The sequence below is a fragment of the Lepisma saccharinum genome, chromosome 17, assembly GCF_977018435.1.
Source record: "Lepisma saccharinum chromosome 17, izLepSacc3.1, whole genome shotgun sequence".
Taxonomy (NCBI): Eukaryota; Metazoa; Arthropoda; class Insecta; order Zygentoma; family Lepismatidae; genus Lepisma; species Lepisma saccharinum.
Window position 1 is genome coordinate 14,575,672 of NC_139245.1, and position 18,087 is coordinate 14,593,758.

At 35.9% G+C, this 18,087-nt stretch overlaps 1 protein-coding gene across 10 annotated transcripts in view; it reads right to left on the bottom strand.

Moving 5' to 3' along the window:
• LOC146001539 (uncharacterized) overlaps positions 1–18,087 on the bottom strand; it is a 480,502-nt gene that overhangs the window by 33,469 nt on the left and 428,946 nt on the right. For 9 of the 10 annotated variants that reach the window (XM_083138985.1, XM_083138983.1, XM_083138984.1 and 6 more), the window contains 9 exons: positions 15,321–15,447; positions 14,416–14,564; positions 13,379–13,577; positions 11,415–11,771; positions 11,010–11,130; positions 9,123–9,295; positions 6,629–6,811; positions 2,898–3,068; positions 1,970–2,199 (listed from right to left, as the gene is read on the bottom strand). In XM_083138985.1, coding sequence (XP_082995111.1) covers positions 1,970–2,199; positions 2,898–3,068; positions 6,629–6,811; positions 9,123–9,295; positions 11,010–11,130; positions 11,415–11,771; positions 13,379–13,577; positions 14,416–14,564; positions 15,321–15,447 — 1,710 coding nt within the window. The remainder of the gene's footprint in view (positions 1–1,969; positions 2,200–2,897; positions 3,069–6,628; positions 6,812–9,122; positions 9,296–11,009; positions 11,131–11,414; positions 11,772–13,378; positions 13,578–14,415; positions 14,565–15,320; positions 15,448–18,087) is intronic. The other variant, XM_083138981.1, reaches the window with a different exon arrangement.

Sequence of the window (18,087 nt, forward strand, 5' to 3'; positions counted from 1 at the left end):
TCTTCTTACTTGGCAATACATCTTACTGGTGTCAAAAAAATATGAGTTTATTAATATTTTTACATAGCAATTGTGTTGGTAGCATTTCTGGTATCTAAACTCTGAAGTAGATGAAATCATTATTAAAATGCTCTCTTTTTTCAATTATCTACTTACTAAAAAATACACCTTTAATGATGCCTTGTACACAAATACTGAATTACCTGTTAGAATAGCTGACACACACAGAGGAAAAATATGAACTTACTGAAGAGTTAATAAAAAATTGAAGTTCACCTAGGGATGGAACCTGGCAGGACTTTTTCTGGGGGTGGGAGGGAGAAGGCAACAATTTTTTTTTCTGAAAGGGAGAGGGGCAAGCAAGGTATTTCCCCCCTAAACTACTGTAGGTAGTATGTTCCTGGAACAATCTGTACCAGGCTTGTTTCGAATTATCTGTTCTTTATAATAATTAATGCAAATTACTCTGATTGGGGAGGGGGGGGGGGGCAATGACCACTCCTCAAGATGACCATGCAACCTGAGTTTTGGCATTCCATGCCAGAGGTTGGCTTCACAAGGAATAATAAGCATCCAAGTGCAGTCCATAATTGGGCCTAGAGTTTTCACAAACTTTTCAGCAAGTAAAAACTTCATTTCTATGTGTAATTCTGGCATATAACTGCAAACTGATTCAAAGGAAAGTTTAATCATTATATCTCCATACAATGGTATCCAACTCAGAGTTCATATCCAAGATTGATAAATTGATAACATACAGGAAGAAAACAAACTGAAGACATATCTTGGGATTATTTCTGGTGTAAAAGAAACATCTCATGTGCATGCATTTTTTAAAAAGTTTTTATCTTAATGTAAGCATTTAAACAAAAATGCAAGTAAACTTCAAAATAATGTAAAAAACACCCAATCACAAAACTTGTACTGTCAGCTTTTCTTCTAACAAAGGAATATGCCATGAATTGTTCATGCATTTGAAATGAAACTTTTTTCAAGTGAATATAATATATACACAAGCACAACAAATTAAGCATATATAAAACAAACATTGCAGTGCAAGATTTGGGGGTGTAAACACGAAGCAAAATATATATATGATGAAACACATCACTAAATTTTCACTTGAAGGGAGATACCTCATGCTGTAAGCTGTACAATGTATCTCGAAGGATAAGAGCATGTTTTTGTATGGAGTCTTCCTCTTCAGACCATATATACTTTGACTGCACACCTTGAGGCTCCAACTCTCCCTCCATGTGTTCCTCTAATCCTGACAGATGGCTGTCCAACTCATCGAGTTGAGTCACAAGTGAGGTAAGCTTGTGACGAGACAAAATTTGATGACTTAGCCATTTACTAAATATACTCTGGAGAGAAAACTCATCTTCACGCATGATTCACTTATTACCAATAAACGAGAATAATGTACATTTATATTGAATATACAGTTCAGTTTAGAGCAGCACAGGGACTACAACATATGAAACATTATTGTATTTTTCTTATCTAATGTTGGTCTACTGCCTTCATCAGCTACCAGCGATGAAGATAAATAGATGAAATTGTGCTTACAAGTGTGGAACTCACACATGAACTATTAACCATATCATACGAGACAAATCATGTTAATTCAATAAAGTTAAAGCTAAAAAACTAACAAAAAATTGAAATTAACCATTTGTATATAAATACAAAATTTAAACTGTTGCTATTTTTCACAGTACTTGAATTTTTGAGACAGCATGAAGAAAGTTTCTTCTGTAAGACCACTTATACTAAAATAGCTTCAATATTTTGGATTACAGTGATAATGGTATTATTACAAAAAAGGTAAGGATTCGATAATATCTTAATGATAGCATATTACTTCAAAAGAGTTTCATGATTAAACATTCTTGTTGCTGTTTACAATGACTTCTTAAATATCTTATCAAATAACATGCATTCTCAGAAATTTTGTATTCATTACCTGATTTGCTGAAACTAGCAACTCTTCAGCTTGCTGATACACTCCATTCCTTAGCCTATTAGCTCCTTCTTCTAAACTATGAACCTGCTTGGAATCTTTCGGTGATACAGTAAGAATTGCTTGTGAAGTAATGGAGCCAAATTTATTTCGTGCTTCAATGCTATAGTGACCATCTTCATCTGGTCTTACATGCTTCAGTTTCAGTATCCAAGCACCATATCCCTGATTTTCTGAAATATGATAATATGGCATTATTAATATTGTTCAAATGTGGTAGATGTGAGTAAAAACTTCAGACAATCAAGGAATTCTTGGAATTACCATAAAAATTCCAAATCAATCGGAATTTTCCTCTTGTCTTTTTGAGTTGAGTTTTCAAGTCTACTTTATGCATACCTACAGTTTGAAGTGGAATCTGAACCACTGTGCAATGTGCTTCCAGTGAATATCGAACCTGGGACCCCCTTGAATACATTACCAGTATGCAATCAGGAGGCTCCTTTTATTCTTGTTTCTACAGCTATTTACCATTTTTAATTTGCTGTTTAAAACAAGCAAATGTTTGAGTGTGAATAAAGTTTTCACTCACCTATACAGTGGCAAACTTATATGGGGCCATGGGGCCCAAGCCCAACCAATAATTTGCTGTGTTGTTATTATTATTTTTATATTTGTTGTAGTGATTCATGGTAGAGTGCTTATTAAAATCAGTAAATGACAGATTTAAAAAAAATAGGATGAATTGTTGGTGTGTATTAATATCATGATACATGGATTTTTGGGTGAACTTTACAAATGTTTGAGCTGATTGAATGTTTTTCAAAGTTGGTGCCCCTGTTCCTACAATACATATATATATCTTGTCTTGTTTGTAAGCTCTCACTTACTTACAATACATTTGTCTGATGGATGAAAAACTCTCACTTACCTATAATACATTTATCTGATGGATGAAGTATTTTAGCACCTTTCCAAAATGTGAGCATTGGTTCAGGATAACCTGCTACCTCACAATAAAACACAGCTGCCCCTCCTTCCTCAACTGACACAGCTTCTGGCTCTTTTATAAATTCAGGGGAAGCTTCAGCTCTTCGACTTGCTGCAATTAAAAGTTTATGTATGATTTTAATGGCAGATACACAAAATTCTTTAAAGAACACTACAATGTATACAATTTTTAAACAAATGATTTTTTGGAGCAATGAGAAACTTGTAAATTTAAACAGAATTCTAAGTGAACATTTAGGGCAAAATATCCATAAAATGGGCTTTTGTAAACAATTTGTGGGGTGTTGGGGGGAAAAGTTGGTTGGTGTTAGGGGTAGGCATGTGGATAAATTACTGCTAAAGACTTTTGAAGTGTACAACTGTTTATTACAATCCTGAAAATTTCATTAAGATATATGAGTAAGACTTAGGTCTAACTTAGCTCATCTAAGATATATGAGTAAGACTTAGGTTTAACTTAGCTCATCTAACATTACTTGCAAACAAAAATCTCATCTGCCTTAATTAGTGTGACGATGCTTGTGGATGTGTGATTCTTTGAAAATATCCTAGATATGGATTTTTGAGTAGAATGTACAGTTCTCTCTGGTTTGTGGGAAGTCACTTTAGGAGATTGAAAAGTAATGTATAAAAATGAGGAATGCCAGACAAGCTCCAAAAAAATTTATTACCTTTTGCTAATTACCTTAATGTAGATTCTGATGTAACCAGGCACGTATCCAGAGGAGGGGCTTAGGGGGCTCGAGCTGCCCCCCCCCCCCCGAAAGTTTTAGGTTTACACTAGATAAAATGAGGTTTTAGGTTTCTTGTGGTGTGAAATAAAATAATGTGTCAATAATTTAAGGAGAGAAATAATTATCGAGGCAAGACGGAGAATGTTCCGTAACCCAGTTATTGTTAATAGCACATATCCAAGGTGGGGATGAGGTGGCTCGAGGACCCCCCCCCCCTCAGGAAATTTTTCAATTTACACTAGATAAAATTAGATTTTTGGCATTTTGTATAATGTGATTTATAAATCTGAGAGAAATAATTATTGAGACAAGACGGAGACTGTTCTTTAACCCTATTATTGTTAATAGCACGTATCCAAGGTGGGAGTCAAGAGGCTCGCGGATTCAATTTTTCGGTTGATCTTACAAAGAATCCGTTAATGAGATTTCAGAGGTAAGTGTGACAATTCATACAGTCGAATAGTGATCAGTCGGCGTCCTCTGGTTGCTTTATAAGATATAATGATTCATAAATGAAGACATTGACGACAGCAGAACTTCCGGGGCCTCAGTGTAGTGCTAGTTCGGGTCGAGGGCCGAAGAGATCAAGCACCCATTCTCTCTCTCTCTCTCTCTCTCTCTCTCTCTCTCTCTCTCTCTCTCTCTCTCTCTCTCTCTCTCTCTCTAAAGTGATATTTCAGCAGTACCGGATATTGGAGTGGTTTATTAAAACAGAAATAAGCTGCATAGATCAACTGAAACTCAAAGTTTTGAGTGATGATTTACTTTTGCCAGAACTAAATTTCGTATATGCAGTCCGAGAATTTCATGGTATAGAAAAATACTTTTGTTTAAGCCTACTGGTTCAAAATACATTGAAACACTTAAGTATCATAAAGAGACAGCCGAAAATTTTTGAAAGAATTATGTCAAGAAGATGTTGCATTTGTAGACATTTTAGGCGGAAATTGTAGGCTCTACCAGGACCCGAATCAGGGATCTACCAACCTAGCCATCTAGCCATCCTTGACTTCGACCGATTTTTCGTTAAAATGTCTACATAGTACATGTCCTGTGTATATCAAATCATAAGGTGTTGCCTGTATAGTGAACAAGCACAGAAAATATAGGAGAGAGAAGAAAACTGAGGAGCATTCTTTCCCACCGGTTGAGGAGATTTTTTTTCTGTGGTCAACAAGAGCTACTACTTCGAGGTGACAATGACAGTGGCCTAATACGGGAGATTTCACACCGTGTCGCCTGAGGATTTCACAAGTCGAAATTAGGTTTGTGCAGCCTTTTGTGTCGCTACGGTGTGAAACGTTGCTGCTGATTGGCCCATTCCAATCGACATGTATCGCCTGTCCCTTCGGTCTGAAACCTTCCTAAGTCTTGAAAATCCAAGTCACAAGGATGGAAAATTAGGGCCTTGTTAAGGTTAGGTGTGAAGGCAGGCAGACGACAGCACCCTAAAGGATCATATCCAAAATTGCAGGAAGAACGCATCTTACTTCTATCTCCAATACGGAATGATAAAAACTTCTGGTGAGTTGATTTTAAAAAATGTGTCCAAGATAAAGAGTGGCGTGCTCAGGTTTTTCGGAAGGGAGAGGGGTTACGCATACTATTTTTGGTGGTCAGTCCTGATTTTGCCATTTTTTTTCCTGTCTTTGACGTTCTTCTTTTTTTAAAGAAAAGGAATACTGGATCAAATGGGGTTATGACCTCACCAACCCTCCCTTGGGCACGTCACTGGAGATAAATGAATAAGCATTTCATCATACTGGGAGACAAAACATTAGATGTGTTGGGAACGGAAGGGTTTTCGCTGTGCATTGATTGTTTCGTGATCCAGCTGTATTCGAGAATACTTCCTTTGTTTCGTGCCGATATATGACAAGACAGCGGAAGCTGTGACAGGCATTTTTGAACACTTGTGAGTGCTAAGGCCTGAATCTGAACAATTTGGTGGGTTTCGGCTTTTATAAGAGCTGCAAACATGGGAGGACAAGACACGTTAGTGGTGCTCAGGCTCGAATCAGGGAGAAATATTCGAGAGCTGTCTGCGTTTGCAGCTCACAATTTCAATCTCGCGTTGTCGAGTGGATTGTCCATCCCATGCATGTGTAACAGCTTCGTAAAAACACTCAAAGACACCATAGATGTTTTTATGCCTGATGAGAAGAAATGGACAAACGCACATACTGAGATGGTTCTCGCACACAATGTTAATGCATGGAAACAGAGGAGTCGAGTGGTAAAAAATGTTCCGATTTCACGTTCTGATTAAAATGACAGCCTTACAGTGGCGACGATTTAAGGGATAGTTGCTCCCCATTTTTTTGCCTCAACATTATGGCCTCTTAATGTTAAGCCTTGTCTACCAAGAGAAAGTGAACTTTCCTTGCACCGCTCTCCGCCCCCCCCCCCCTCGTTTTTGAACCAAATTGCCACCACTGGTCTTAAACATACAATGGTGAGGTTCTTACTATACCCCTTAATAAAATGGTGTTGAGCCCCCCCGAAAGGAATTCCTGGATACTTGCCTGGATGTAACCATGTACACACTGATATAATGCTACAAATCATAGGCAAAAGAAATACAGAGCATATGAGGCAAGAAAAAACAATGACAAAATATGTGAAGAAACCTTGAAAGCACTGGTGAATGCTATCAAAAACCATATCATTTATTTTATATGCCATGATACAGTATTTTATATATTATATCACATGCTGAAAATTTTGTTTACTGTTTTCTGAGATCTTTAGGTGTTTTGAAACATCTATTGTGTTCAAATTTTCAAAGAAGATAAAAACAAATTGTTAATCAGGAGGAATGAAAAGTTATATTTACAGCCAACATGTTGAGCTAGACACACTACATACGATATTAATGAAAATACTCAAGAGAATATTTCGCTTGTAGTTAACTTACCTCTAATAGTTAATTGAAAGTCATGCCATGTGGCACCTTCGTAGTTGAAGGCTACACATGAATAAGTTCCCGAGATCTTTGGTTCTGTATTGTATATCTCTAGATAATGGCAGTCACTCAATGAATAGAGCTTATAATTATCCCCTGGTTCTAGCAAAATATCACCATAGTACCATGCAACCCCTAGAAACAAGAAGAAATATTAATGCATTTTCATGATATATAAAATTTTATGAATGGGCGAACGAATACATTTGTGTGTGCTCTCTGATGCAAAATTTTAGGACACTATGGTCAAAGTGGTCTTCATGCAAATGTTTAGGATAGAAATTTGCACTCTCTTCATAAGATATTTTACATATGTTGGAACTAATGTGAGCATAAGCAGTGGAATCGCCTAGGCTGTTTTGATAAATGCTACTGTTGCTAAGTATGCCTACTACTGCTCCTGATGGCGTAGTGGTAATGTTGTCACCTTGTAATCAAGGGGTTCCAGGTTCAATACCTGGTGGAGGCACATTCTGCATTGCAGGTCCAGTCTTGATTAGCCTGTCTCTACATAAAGTGGCCTTAAGAACAATTGAAACTACTGCTCGACCTCTTCCTTCTACTACTACTATTACTACTAATGTGTACTACATTAATATGGGGTAAACCCAAATCCTTAACTACCAATCTCATAGGCAGCAGAACCACATGGGCTGCCTAGGGTGTATCTTGATTACAGTTTTGAGAAGCAATAATGATACTAGTCCTGAAACAGTGCAAGAACTGTTCCTGGTCAAATTGAACAAAACCTTGACACTGACAATTATTTAGCAATACAGTAGCGTGCAAATTAATCCAAACAAGATACACATTTTGTCATTTAATGCAATTGCTGCAATATACATAACTATACATGTATTTAGAAATACCCTTAGTACTTTATGTGACCTCCCTTGTTTGTAATCACATCTTTTACATGTTTAGGCATGGATGACACTAAATTTGCACAAATGTTTTTAATTTCTTCATCATGGTACCATACGTTAACAAGGACACAAAGCATTTTCTCCTTGGTTGAAGAATTCACTTTTGACATCCTTCTTTTGCAGATAGACCATAAATTTTCAATTGGTGAGTTTCCTGGCCAGGAGAGTACTTGTAAATTGTTATTATCAAAGAACTCATTGACTTTTCGAGATGTATGACATTTTGCTAGGTCCTGTTGGAAAACACCATCACCATCAGGAAAAGATTTCTTGAGATGAGGTATGACTTTTCGTCACAGTATGTCAATATATTTATCACTGTTCATCATCCCCTTAACAGGAACTATTGGTCCAGGCCCTTCAGATGTGAAACAACCCCAGAACATTATTTTCGGGGGGTGTTTTGGAGTTTGTTGCATGTGTTCTGGTGAAAGTTTTTCACATTTTCCTTTACGAACGAAAGAAACCTTGTGATCATGCACTTCAAAATGCATTCGTCCGGAAAAAAAAACAACACTTTCTTCCAGTCACTCACGGTTCAGTCCCAATGATGTTTTGCCCACGTTACATGCTTTTTACACATTTTTTTTGTAAGCAACTGTTTTTTCAATGGCCTACAAGCTTTTCGTCCAGATGCAAGCAGTCTGCGATGCACTGTTGTAACGTGGACGTCCACTCCACTTGACAATAAACAATAAATCACGTGTTAAATCAACAGCAGTCAGTCTGGGGTTCTGTTTGCATTTCTAATAAGAATTCGGTCATCCTGCAACGAAGTCTTCCGTTTGCGACCACATTTTCCCTTTCTTTGAGGTGCGATGGATCCAGTCTCTCTCGGTATTGTTTCAAAATTGAATTAACTGTACCCAATCGACACCACATTCTGTAGCAATTTGTCTCTGTGTCATTGAAGTATGCTGTGATAACGTAACATTTTTCGACAGTTTGCGTGGCGTTGTATCCATTTGGGTAGCAGCCGAAATGAGAATCACTCACAAAAAAAATTACCTTCCACTTGGCATATAACTTGCAACACAACTGACTCTTCGTCTGTCGACGATAACAAAATACTTCAACAATAGACTCCACTTCGGGTCTTCAACAATGAACTATTGAGTAAAAATGGATCCTTGTTCATAGCACAGGGCATTATCGAGAGAGAATGTGCAGTTATTTAAAAAAAAAAGTGAAACTAAAGCTTAAAACTGCAACGTATTTTAAGATTATCGTATACCTGGAAAAATATGCATCTTGTTCGGATTAATTTGCATGCTACTGTATAACATGAAGTGGGTTTTTCTCTTTTACCCCTAAACATGTGACTTCATTGTCTGCTTAGCGGTCCAAGTAAAAATTCGAACATCCTGATGAATAAAAAAATAGCTTTCTAAACAAATATTCATATAACCAAAATATACGTATGTGTGTAGTAATGGGTAATTCTGTGTGTTCTAACAAGGGCAGAGATTTTCAATATGTTCATTGCAATGTGGAAATAAATGCTGTTTAGTAACACTCACTGATTGGCTTATTCCCTTGAGCCTTACAGAAGAACCTCACTGCTTTGCCAGCATGTATCGTGGGGCTTTCAGGTGGCACAGAAAATATCAGCCCTTTTGGTGACGGCTTTCTCTTGCCCACTGGACAGAATTTTGGCACTGTGAGTCCATCAGCAGTTTTACCAACATGAGTCCTGAAAATAATATTTTTATGTGTAAATTAAGATTATCATATTAACTTTACATATGCATTGAGTGAATTAGACAAATTATAGCATATACACAGATGAGATAGATTAATTAAAGAATGTATTTATTCTATGAACATTGGCAACAAGTAAATTGTCAAATATGACTATTTGTGGCAATTTGTAGTTTGTTTTATTACTCAGTCAACATTACCTAGGTGAAAATATATATTACAGTAGTTCCAATTCAAAATTCAACTGCAATGAATTGACAAGTGAAATAAATTGGATGTCCAATAAAAATACATCACATAAGATTTCAGAATAAATTGGAATGAGCAATTAAACCAATTGGAATTTTACATTACACTTTCCAATTAGTGAATAGTATGCAACTGAAAGTTTGTCAGTTTTGGAACAGTGTTTTATGACAATGTTGCAGTGCAAAATTGTATGTTTCTGTTCAGTAAGTTTTATGACAGCGCTTCAACATGAACAAGGTTTTTGCCCAAATAGTAAGAAAATGATTTAAAACTGTGTACAATCAATTAGTGTATTAGCAAAAAGGCTTTCGTACAATCAAATAATTTCAATAAATAAAGCAATAAATTACTATATGCAATGACATGTTTGAATTATGTCGTATCTCTGCTCTAAGAATAAATTTATTTTAAGCACATGGTGATATTGAAGTTGTTGGAATGAGGAAATCAGAAGAGCAGGAACGAAATTCAGTGCAGAAAAGAATGAGGTGCTAATAACAACAAGAAACAGAGCCAGAAATGTACCAAGAATAAAGGTGGACATGGAAGAGTTGAGGGTAGTGGAGAGTTTCAAATATTTACAAAGCATAATTGAGATGAGTGGAAGAATAAATGAGGAGGTAAACAGAAGAGGACAAATGGGAGGTGGACTCTATCGAAGTGTTCGAAGACTAACATGGAACAGGAATGTCCTTATGAAATGCAAGAAGGTAATATATAACACATACTACGTACCAATAATTACGTATGGAGCAGAGACTTTGACAATGACAGAGAAAGACAAAAGAAAGATGCAGACAGTGGAGATGAAATTCTTAAGGAGCATATTGGGGAAGACTAGAAGGGATAGAATAAAGAATGAGGAAATCTGACAGACAGTTGGGATGGTGAAGCTTCAGGAAAGAATAGATCAGGCACAGCTGAGATGGTTTGGGCACATGAAGAGGATGGGTGCAGAAAGACTGCAGTAAGAGCATACAATGCACAAGGAGTGTGAGTAAGACCAAAGGGAAGACCAAGATGTCGGTGGAAAGAGCAGATAGCGGAAAGTGTTAGGAGAAGAGGGCAAGATTGGAACACCGTGGAAAGAGAGAATGGTGGAAGACCAGAAGAAAATGGAGAGGCTTGACTTCTATGCCGATCCAGGCAGAGGCAGGAAATGGCAAAGGATAATGATGATGATTGATTCTTCAATTGCTCATATAAATTATGCATCAGCTTCAATAGTTAATTAACATGATTCCTATAGAATAAGATTAATTCTGGTTTTCTTCAATACATCCATCAATTCTTTCACTCCAGTTTACCAATGGGTTGGAACTGAATGCCCATAGGGTGAAAGATAACCCAGTTATCAATCATGGGGTTCCAGTTTAGGCGAGGACACATTTTAGCAGCACTTATTAAACTGTAGTCCCAATGCTATTTACAAAGGAAATGGATAATATTCTATTCACCTTGGTTTAGGAACAGGTTTGTCTGGTATCCTAGATAGGCTGTTGAACCGTCTCTGATCTACAGCTGCATAGTCTTCTGTGTATTCATGGTCTTGTTGGCCAAATTCAGTTAGCAAATCTCCTGAAAAGGAAAACATACATGTATGCTTCTAGATTTTACATTTTCCTGCACTTCACGTTTTTTGACTTGGTCCATTAAAAAAAAAAAAATCGAGGTTTCACTGTACATACAGTTATTTTGTATGGATTCTTAAAAGATTATCAATAATTCAACTGAACTAGGTACATGAAAAAGCCTATGGTACATAGAGTATCTCACAAAACTTTTCAGTAATACTACAAATAACATTAATTATTCCTAATCAATCTTTATAGAATAAAACATTTCAAAGGCTGTTATCTTACCTGATAAATGGAGATCAAGATTTCGAGCTTCTGTTATTTCATCTTCCTTGGCTTCGAGTGATTTTGGGTCATCGTCATCTTCATCTTCAGTAGAAATACTGTGTTCGTCTTGGGAATTGTATTCCGACAAGTCAGATGTTTCATCTATATCTTTGTCACCAATTTTCGCTCTGTAGTCCTCACTTGGATTAGGCACTAACATTGGAACAGGGTCTTGACTAGGGTACGCATTCTTTTTCAGCCTTCGTTTCTGAAACAGCCAGTTTTCCTCCCACGTGTCCATTGGCGTTACCAGAGTAGCAGGGTCGTTGGCCTCGTCGTCAGAATCTGAACCTGCAGGTGGTTTGGGAGTTGGGACTTAAGGTTGAGAATGCACAAAAATATCATGGAGTTTTATAAACCATGCACACACAGGGTTGACCACACATAGGAAGGGGAGAAAAAAAAAAAGTTATGTTAGTTTCATGCATGCATCATGCAAAAATTGTAATCAGTTATACTAAGCAGTTAATTTGTAACAGTTATTAATCAAATTATTCTGAAACGAAGTAAATGAGATTCATTCGAAAAGTGTAAAAAAGAAACACCACTAGATAGCTTCAAATGTTATTTTGTATCACAAAAGAAATAAAGTATTAAAGCAAAAGAAAACAGAGTCTCATTTGTTTCCCTTATTTTGTTATTTAGTTTGCATTCCAACCTTATGAACTAGCCACATTAGCAGACGTTATAAGAGTTTCACAGTCGTTAAATATAGACATTAGAAGTAAGAGTACATGCAGATTGCTCTGAAATACCCTCAGCATTGAAGGACAAGGATCAAAGAATCAATAAAATAATCATAGAATTCATGTCTACAATTCTTTGTTTTACAATAGCTATTCCCAAATTGTGTAGGAATTTGCAGGAGACAAATTTTATATCAATACTGCAATTACATTATGAACTATAAAGTACTAACTAATTCATTGTTTAATATTTAAACAGGTGTTTTCATATCCATAAATATTGTTTATCCTTTAAGTATTGTTTAAGTACATTCAATTTGTAGCTTTAAGAAAGTTTCACATTCATAGTACTGATAGGTCAAGAAAATAAAAAGTTTCCACAGACAACTGCAAGAATTCTAATAAAATGAATGATACTGAAAATTACTTTTGCACATCAAGAATTTGATACAAAGTAAGTAAATGTGAATTAAAATTAGTAAAAATTGCTACTGAAAGTTCTTACCTTGAATTTTGTTCTTAATACATTTTAAAATGTGAGTATGATTTGTGAACCTATTATCCATCAGTGTACATTAGAAATATTACATAGGTGTTTGTAATGTATGGGCCACAATATAAATTGATATATAATGATTAGGACATGAGATACCAGTAAACTTTATTAAGATAACAATTGAGGAAGTTAGTAAATTTAAACAAGAGCAACATTTGAGTCATAGGTGGAGGAACCACATAAGCTACCCTGGTTGTAGCCTGATTAATATTTTGATAAGGGATAATAATAATAATAAAACTAGCTTCATGCTTGGTCTGAAGTGCAAGTAAACCTTGATGTCTATGATTGCATAGCAATATAATTACAAACATTTCGAAATGATATCAGTTGTTAATTATCTTCTACTTATGAGGGAAAACACAATCTCAGCAAAGGTTTGTACCTTCTATCATAGCTGTTTTTATAACATATCACATGTCCAAATAGTATTCCATTTCATGGGATATATGAATTATAAACACTGGCAGAAACATTGGAATTGTGGTTCATTCCTGAAGTCCGTTGCAGATTTGCACAACTAGCATAAGAAGTCACCGATGCCTCAGAAATACAAGTAGAGGGATTGTATCAGTTTGCCAATGTTTTCAGTTACTACTGCACAACAGTTTATATTATGGCCAATAAATTATTGATACACTGCAAACTTGTCATTTTCTGCCAAGTTTCCAGTTTCTTACCATCAACAATATCCATTCCAAGCTCAGGGAATGGAACTTTATGGCTTTCGATAAAGTTAAGGCCAGAGAAATAATAGTCCAGCTCTGATTCTTGGCTTTCTTCATGAACTATGCTCTTCCTCACAGCTGGTTCCTCAGGAAGTTCCGAATCCTCAGGAGCATCTTCTGTTGTTGTAACTTCCTCAATTCTTTCTTCAATCTGAAGAAAAAAAAAAGAAAAAATGAACAAATACCACTTGATCAACAGTGACCTAAAAAGGTAACTCACGCATTATTTTACATAATAGAATATTTCTGTCAAAGTTATGGAGCTGTTTGAAAAGTCTGCTGAAAATTAAATTATGATATATATTCAGTGCAAAAATAAGATTTGCACATTGTGCTTGTGGTATAAAGAACAACAAAGAACTACAATGAAAGTTTTGTAAAATTAGTGCTCTCATAGACAATGATTTTTGAAGAAGTACAAGATATATTGCAAACATTTGTTTTAGGCCTTGATTAAAAATGCTAGAATTAAGATCTGCAGGCAAATATACTTGTATTTTCAGCCACAAGAAATATGTGTTTCTTTAATAACTTGAACAATAAGTATTCACAGAAAATAACCAATGAATGAAAAACTGATGATAACAGTAATAATCTAAAAATAAATACTGTCCTAATGGATAAATTAATTAGTTTTATTAAAACCTTTGTTTCTGATTTTAAACTTGCAGCTTTCAAACACCAATATTTATTTTGCATTACATTTTTATATTATCCATTCTCATTCATAATGCAATACCATTTACCATTTCAAGAACAATTTTAAGTAGACTGTGTCAAATTTAAGGAAAACCTGTAATTCAACAGAAGAGTAAAACCTTTGAAGAATTTCTTCTACCCTTCCAATTGCATTAGTTGCATTATTAATGAAATTATGACAAATTACAAATCTTTCAATATCCAGTTATTTTAAAATACATAAGTATGGATCTATTAGTAAAATTAAAATGCCAATAGTCAATTTGTTACATATCAAAGAAATATCTTACTGTAAAAGATAAAGGATCAGTCTTTATTCCACTAGATTCACTCCACGACTGCTCATCTTCAGGAGATGCCATGTCTAAACTGGAAACATCACGACTTTCCGATTCCTCTTCATCATCCAAGCTAGATTGAATGCCAACCTCCACTCGATCTGAAACATAAAGTAGTTCATTAATATTTAATACAAAGTTATAATCCCTCGATCAAATTACACACAAAAGTGCTACTGTTTTGTTTTAATATCACTTTGTGGTCAATATCGCAGGAAGTTAACAGCATTTGCTTACAATTTAATAAAACAAAAATTTCATGATCAGAAGATAAGAGGAGCACTTTCGAATATATATTTTCAGCTTGGATCGTTCCCTATTTACTGATTATTTTAATTCGTATTTTCAATGAATTAATCAAAAATACTAAATTTTTGTACTTACGTCTAGCGAGTATCTATTATTTCAAACAACGTACATGTAAGTACAAAAAGTTTAGTATGATTAATTTATTGAAAATACGAATTAATCTATATAAAAGTGAGCACGTCGCACACATCATAAATTATGAACCTATTATTTGGAATACTATATTCTCGTAATGAATTAGATGAATTGGATACATGATTCCCCACCTATATCAGTCTACGGTGATAAGTGGATTTTAACAGCATATTTTCAATGACGACTTCTGCCACCTCCGTAGAGGTAGGCAACACACATAACGCCTTACAGGGAAGCAAGTATTTCAGGATCTAGATGTCCCATTTTTATTGGCAGTGACTGTACACTAAAGCATCAGAATGTCTCCAAAAGAAGGAGCATACCTCTTAATTACCAGTGAATGAATGTTTGCAATGCTATGAGAAATCAATTAATTAAAAAAGTGAAGAAAAGACATTTAACAGAATACTCACTTATGAACTTGGGTAAGTCTTCAATAGTCGTTCCTAGATATGAATCCATATTCGCTCGTAAGTTATCTAATACATTTCGATTGCTGTCCATTGTCGAGTCTGGGTCTTTCTGGAACCTTTCAACCACCTGGAATAGAAGGAAAACCAAATTGTTAATATAGCCCATTACAAGTTTGCAGAGGTGCGCAAACACAAATCAGGATATAACATGGCACAACATAATATTCTAGAGAGAATGATCCTGACTGACTGTTTAGGAACCAGAGCCAAGTTATCCTGCAAAAACAATACCGTTTTCTGGGTGTAGTTGTGTGCCTTCCAAAAAGATTACCTTTTACACCTCAGTGGTAAGGAAAATGTACTGGTAGTTGACACTCCCTCCAGTAGTTGACAGCCTATGAAGCAATGTTAAATAATAAGATCATTGGAGATCACATTGGCTTAAAAATTTCCATCTGTCTTTAAATTCAATCAGTGCACATTAAAACTTGCATGATGGGTACTTACGATTCTGCTTTTGGTTAAGGGTGTGTAGTTTTGACAGGATTTGGCATTTTCTCTAAAGTATTTCAAGGTAAGTTCATCCCTTAAATGTTTTACTCCCATTTCTTTTTTTTTCCCAGTTCAAAAATCCTAATTTTCTTTGCATTCTATAATGAATTGCATGTTAATACAGAAGTATTTAAAATCCTATCGAATGCATAAAAAGGGGGACATTTAAATAAGCGGTTTAAGCAGGGATGGCTTAAGGCTGGGCGACTGCCTGGGGCGCCACTCTCTTGGGGTGCCAAATTAGGGCGTCCCACTCAATTAGTGTCAATACCATATTTCTCATTACATAAGCATGGCTATTTGTTTGTTTGTTTGAGTTTATTTTTAAGTCCACTTTATGCACAGAAAGGCTAATGGAACATACAGTTTAAAGTGGGATCCACTGGATGCATGGCTATTTCTCTTTTAAAAACCTTGAAATTGTTGACATGAATTAATTGAAGTTACTGCTGCATCATAATAGTATAATAATTATATCGCAAAAAATCATGTAGCAATTTAAGCCAAGGAGTTACTATAATTTTGATGTCACTATGTAGGTATTAAATAAACACATAGCTACAATAAACATGTTCTTAAAGTACGTATTTTAAAAATAAGGCTAACATTTTCGACATAAAAACAGTGTATAGCATGGTCTTGTCTTCTATTGGAGGCAGGTGGAAAGTAAAACCAGGGTAGAAAGATTTGGGGGGGGCAGGATGGAAAGTATGGGGTGGGGGCGCCAAAATCCACGTCGCGGGGTGAAAATTTATCTTACGCCCCCGGGTTTAAAGAAAGTTTACGTAGAAGTTACAAATAATTAATTCTGCATTGCATGTTTTTTCTACCCTGTAATTTCTCTTATCATGTTTTATTTTTCTATAAATAAAAAACTGCAAAATAAATCAAAATGTAATTTAGACTGCATTTACTAAGGCTCCTTTCTAGTAAATTTAATCTCGGTACTAACAGAAAACTAAGAATGTGCAAATCTTTTTGTATCTAGGCCTACTTAACATTTTAAGTTTTAATGAAATGTAATTTTGTTGCATAAAAAACACTGTAATGTTAACATCATGACAATCATTCTTATATTTTCTGACAGCTGCAATTATGAAACATGCTGAATAAGTTGACCTGGCAATATTTCCCCGATTTATTAGTTATAAAAGAAGAGACCAAACAAAATGCCTGCAAGCATGCATCACAGAATGAACCTCAAAGAAAACTGCTATTCATTGTGACGTTATTATGTTACTGTCTGATAATGAGTACAGAGAAGATAAAAAATATAACAATGAAAAGAAAGTTCAAAAGACTCCTTCAACACAACACAGGTGAAAGGAATAATCGAATGCATTGACACATGGTCACGCTACGTACTGCAAAAGCGGCCTCAAATGAAGGACAAGGACGTACATATTGGAAGTGGAACATTGTGGAATACGACGTAGAAATAACAACCTTGGGTGAGCTTCTTTTCATGCAAGGAAATGAGGTTTCTAGTGCTTAGCTATCTGTTTCAACCTTTATAGAATATGTAGGAGGCAGGTACACTATGTAGCCAAAAGTCGCCGGACACCCAGTGCTGTTCATTCCAATCAAAAACACCACTCAGGTAGCTAATAAGATGGCGGACCTCCTTTCGCTATTATTACAGCATTTACTCTTCGGGGCAGGCTTTCCACGAAGTTCTGGTCTATTGCTCGTAGAATTTTTTTCCCATTCGTCCTGTAGCCTCGTGAAAAGTCTGTGTCCATAGTCATAGACAATGTGGACAAGAGCATTATCGTCCTGATAGAGAAAAGGGCCCATTCCAAACTGTTGCCACAGTGTGGGCAGCATGCTACTGTCTAAAATGTTCTCATAAGCACCACTGTTCATGTTGCCATTGGCGAAAACTAATGGCCCGAGCCCAGACCAGGAAAAACAGACCATGACACTACCGCCACGTTCACTTGGGTGTCCGGTGACTTTTGGCTATATAGTGTATACGAGTACACTCACTGGCGTATTAAGTGCTATCAGAATTCAGCTCTGCCGACATCCGTGGCGGAGTGATTAGCACAGCGTGCTACGACGTCCCAGTTTTGAATCCTGGTCCGGACGTGGGTGTTCTCTGCGACAGCAACAGCAACAAAAATAATTCAGCCCACTGCTCGTAGTTGGCACCGAAAAATTATGACTATTGTTACGTATTATTTACTTACTGGCTTAATAGAAAACTTAATAG